Raw genomic sequence first — 5000 nt, 5'->3', positions numbered from 1 at the left:
CCGGACGAGGAGCCCACGTGGCGCCTGGCCCGGAACATCTTCTACATGCCGTACTGGATGATCTACGGAGAGGTGTTCGCCGACGCCATAGACCGTAAGACCCGAGTGCATAGTAAGACTCCAGGCTCCGCAGGTGCTGCTGCTGTGATGTTTGTTCTTAACCTGTTCGATTCCCTCCGTCACAGGTTAGAGCGCCCTCCCACTGTTCCTCCGTGCCGTGCCCCCTCCCACTGTGCCTCCGTCCCGTGCCCCAGCACGTGTCACGGCTAAAGTCTGGTTCCTTTGACCAGTGTGAGTGCAACCGTACCACGTCTAGGAGCGGCACGCTTGCCGTCCACGGCCCGTTTGGGAGAGGTGGGCTTTAGTAAAGCACGTTTGCACGTGTACGAGCACGAGCGTGCGCACGTGTACGAGCACGAGGCCTACGGCGGCTCTGAGGTCATTTCCTGTGCGCCTGTTGGGACGTAGAAAAAAGAAGGAGGGACCATGCGCGGACATTTCAAACAATGGCGGTGAAAGGTTCACGTTGGTGTGATGCGGAGGTGGAGTGTTTACTGCAGATTTGGTCGATGAAAAGATTCAAAAACAGTCGACAAGACGCACAAAAACTCCGAGGTCTACGGAAAGATCTGGAAACAAAGCCACGCATCGCCATGACGTCATCAATGCGTGTGACGTGTTACGGCGTGATGACGTATAGGCAGCAAGAAGCATTCTCCGAGGCCCAGGTAGTGTGAGTACAAACGGGCCTGGAGGGGGGGACAAGGACCCTAAAGCACGGGGCACGGGACGCACGCACAGTGGGAGGGCGCTCTAACCTGTGACGCACGCACAGTGGGAGGGCGCTCTAACCTGTGACGGAGGAACAGTGGGAGGGCGCTCTAACCTGTGACGGAGGCACAGTGGGAGGGTGCTCTAACCTGTGACGGAGGCACAGTGGGAGGGCGCTCTAACCTGTGACGGAGGCACAGTGGGAGGGCGCTCTAACCTGTGACGGAGGCACAGTGGGAGGGCACTCTAACCTGTGACGCACGCACAGTGGGAGGGCGCTCTAACCTGTGACGGAGGCACAGTGGGAGGGCGCTCTAACCTGTGACGGAGGCACAGTGGGAGGGCACTCTAACCTGTGACGGAGGCACAGTGGGAGGGCGCCCTGAATCAAACCGTAGAGCAGGGGGCGCTTTAGGGCGGGGCTTCACGGTCACCTGTCAGTCAGGACCGAGGTTTAGTGAAGTGTTTCCACGGCAACTGTGGACATTAAACCTGTAAATGTGGTGATATGAATGTTAGCATGATGCTAAGTTTGAACGTTAGCATGATGCTAAGTTTGAACGTTAGCACCAGGCTAAGTTTGAATGTTAGCATGAGGCTAAGTTTGATGTTGATGTTTAATCAGGAGACATTTTGTGTTCATGAAGCGTTATGAACATTAATAATAATAATAAAAAACAACAATAATAATGAAGTTATTGTAATAACTGGTTGTTGTTGTTGTTGTTGTTGTTCTTTTAAAAATCATTTGATTCATAAACTCGTTTGTTTCTGATCTTTGGTTCTTTTCTCCTCAGTTTACGCCATGGAGATCAACCGTGAGTGACACCATCACCTGCACCACCAACACCACCAACACCATCACCAACACCAACACCAACACCATCACCACCAGCACCACCACCACCAACACCACCACCAGCACCAACACCAGCACCAACACCAGCACCAACACCAACACCAACACCAGCACCAGCACCAACACCACCCAACACCAACACCAACACCAACACCAGCACCAGCACCAACACCACCCAACACCAACACCAACACCACCACCACCACCACCACCAACACCACCACCAGCACCAACACCAGCACCAACACCAACACCAACACCAACACCAGCACCAGCACCAACACCACCCAACACCAACACCAACACCACCAACACCAGCACCAGCACCAACACCAACACCACCAACACCAGCACCACCAACATCAACACCAACACCAGCACCAACACCAACACCAACACCAACACCAACACCTGCACCAGCACCAACACCACCCAACACCAACACCAACACCAACACCAGCACCAACACCACCCAACACCAACACCAACACCACCAACACCAGCACCAGCACCAACACCAACACCACCAACACCAGCACCACCAACACCAACACCAACACCAACACCAACACCAGCACCAGCACCAACACCAGCACCAACACCACCACCATCACCAACACCATCACCAACACCACCATCACCACCAACACCACCACCAACACCAACACCAACACCATCACCAACACCAACACCAACACCAACACCAGCACCACCAACACCATCACCACCACCAACACCACCACCAGCACCACCAACACCATCACCACCACCAGCACCAACACCAACACCAGCACCACCAACACCATCACCACCACCAACACCAACACCAACACCAGCACCATCACCAACACCAACACCAGCACCAGCACCATCACCATCACCAGCACCACCAACACCAGCACCAACACCATCACCACCAACACCAGCACCACCAACACCACCACCAACACCAACACCAACACCAGCACCAGCACCAACACCAACACCAGCACCAACACCAGCACCAACACCAGCACCAACACCAACACCAACACCACCACCAACACCATCACCACCAACACCACCAACACCAGCACCACCAACACCAACACCACCAACACCAGCACCAACACCAACAACACCATCACCAACACCAACACCAACACCACCAACACCAGCACCAACACCAACACCAGCACCAACACCAGCACCAACACCAACACCAACACCATCACCAACACCACCAACACCAACACCAACACCAGCACCAACACCATCACCAACACCACCAACACCAACACCAACACCAACACCAGCACCAAAACCAACACCGGCACCATCACCAACACCATCACCAACACCAACACCAACACCAACACCAGCACCAACACCAACACCAACACCAACACCAACACCAACACCAGCACCAACACCAGCACCAGCACCAACACCAGCACCAGCACCAGCACCAACACCATCACCAACACCAACACCACCACCTCCTCACACAGTCACACAGTTACACAGTTATACATATTTATATATTTATATGTAAAGAGCTCTTTTCTTCTTTTCCAAAACGAGTTTGAGTCTCTTTTCTGTTTCTGAACCTTTTCACTGCGTCATCAGAGTTTCTGCTGAGTCGCTTTTTTTCCTGTTTAAAATCAAAACTCAGTTCTTTACAAACGTGTGTGTGTGTGTGTGTGTGTGTGTGTGTGTGTGTGTGTGTGTGTGTGTGTGTGTGTGTGTGTGTGTGTGTGTGTGTGTGTGTGTGTGTGTGTGTGTGTGTGTGTGTGTGTGTGTGTGTGTGTGTGTGTGTGTGTGTGTGTCTCTGTGTGTGTGTGTGTGTGTGTGTGTGTGTGTGTGTGTGTGTCTGTGTGTGTGTGTGTGTGTGTGTGTGTGTGTGTGTGTGTGTGTGTGTGTGTGTGTCTCTGTGTGTGTGTGTGTGTGTGTGTGTGTGTGTGTGTGTCTCAGCTCCCTGTGGGGAGAACCTGTACGATGAGGACGGTAAGAAGCTCCCCCCCTGCATCCCCGGGGCGTGGCTCACGCCGGCCATCATGGCGTGTTACCTGCTGGTGGCCAACATCCTGCTGGTGAACCTGCTCATCGCCGTCTTCAAGTCAGTGTTCAGGCTTAAGTCAGGCTTAAGTCAGGCTTTAACCTGCTCATCGCCGTCTTCAAGTCAGTGTTCAGGCTTAAGTCAGGCTTAAGTCAGGCTTTAACCTGCTCATCGCCGTCTTCAAGTCAGTGTTCAGGCTTAAGTCAGGCTTAAGTCAGGCTTTAACCTGCTCATCGCCGTCTTCAAGTCAGTGTTCAGGCTTAAGTCAGGCTTAAGTCAGGCTTTAACCTGCTCATCGCCGTCTTCAAGTCAGTGTTCACGCTTAAGTCAGGCTTAAGTCAGGCTTTAACCTGCTCATCGCCGTCTTCAAGTCAGTGTTCAGGCTTAAGTCAGGCTTAAGTCAGGCTTTAACCTGCTCATCGCCGTCTTCAAGTCAGTGTTCAGGCTTAAGTCAGGCTTTAACCTGCTCATCGCCGTCTTCAAGTCAGTGTTCACGCTTAAGTCAGGCTTAAGTCAGGCTTTAACCTGCTCATCGTCGTCTTCAAGTCAGTGTTCACGCTTAAGTCAGGCTTTAACCTGCTCATCGCCGTCTTCAAGTCAGTGTTCAGGCTTAAGTCAGGCTTTAACCTGCTCATCGCCGTCTTCAAGTCAGTGTTCAGGCTTAAGTCAGGCTTTAACCTGCTCATCGCCGTGTTCAAGTCAGTGTTCAGGCTTAAGTCAGGCTTTAACCTGCTCATCGCCGTGTTCAAGTCAGTGTTCAGGCTTAAGTCAGGCTTAAGTCAGGCTTTAACCTGTTCATCGCCGTGTTCAAGTCAGTGTTCAGGCTTAAGTCAGGCTTTAACCTGCTCATCGCCGTGTTCAAGTCAGTGTTCAGGCTTAAGTCAGGCTTTAACCTGCTCATCGCCGTGTTCAAGTGAGTGTTCATGCTTAAGTCAGGCTTTAACCTGCTCATCGCCGTGTTCAAGTCAGTGTTCAGGCTTAAGCCAGGCTTTAAACAACAAGTCAGGCTTTAACCTGCTCATCGCTGTGTTCAAGTCAGTGTTCAGGCTTAAGTCAGGCTTTAACCAACAAGTCAGGCTTTAACCTGCTCATCGCTGTATTCAAGTCAGTGTTAAGCTTTAAGTCAGGATTTAACCAACAAGTCAGGCTTTAACCAGATCATCGCTGTGTTCAAGTCAGTGTTCAAGCTTAAGTCAGGCTTTAACCAACAAGTCAGGCTTTAACCTGCTCATCGCCGTGTTCAAGTCAGTGTTCAAGCTTAAGTCAGGCTTTAACCTGCTCATCGCCGTGTTCAAGTCAGTGTTCAAGCTTAAGTCAGGCTTTAACCTTAAA

General features: G+C 51.9%; 1 protein-coding gene across 1 annotated transcript in view; it reads left to right on the top strand.

The window, feature by feature from the left end:
* LOC310952387 (transient receptor potential cation channel subfamily M member 1-like) overlaps nucleotides 1-5000 on the top strand; it is a gene marked incomplete at both ends in the record, with an annotated part of 46488 nt that overhangs the window by 34975 nt on the left and 6513 nt on the right. The window contains 3 exons of the mRNA XM_083920992.1: nucleotides 1-94; nucleotides 1569-1589; nucleotides 3584-3728. The exon at nucleotides 1-94 is cut by the window's left edge and continues 81 nt beyond it. Coding sequence (XP_083777118.1) covers nucleotides 1-94; nucleotides 1569-1589; nucleotides 3584-3728 — 260 coding nt within the window. The remainder of the gene's footprint in view (nucleotides 95-1568; nucleotides 1590-3583; nucleotides 3729-5000) is intronic.

This window comes from Echiichthys vipera (assembly GCF_963691815.1).
Source record: "Echiichthys vipera genome assembly, chromosome: 1".
In the NCBI taxonomy this organism is placed as follows: Eukaryota; Metazoa; Chordata; class Actinopteri; order Perciformes; family Trachinidae; genus Echiichthys; species Echiichthys vipera.
This window is presented reverse-complemented; position numbering and strand designations above follow the sequence as displayed.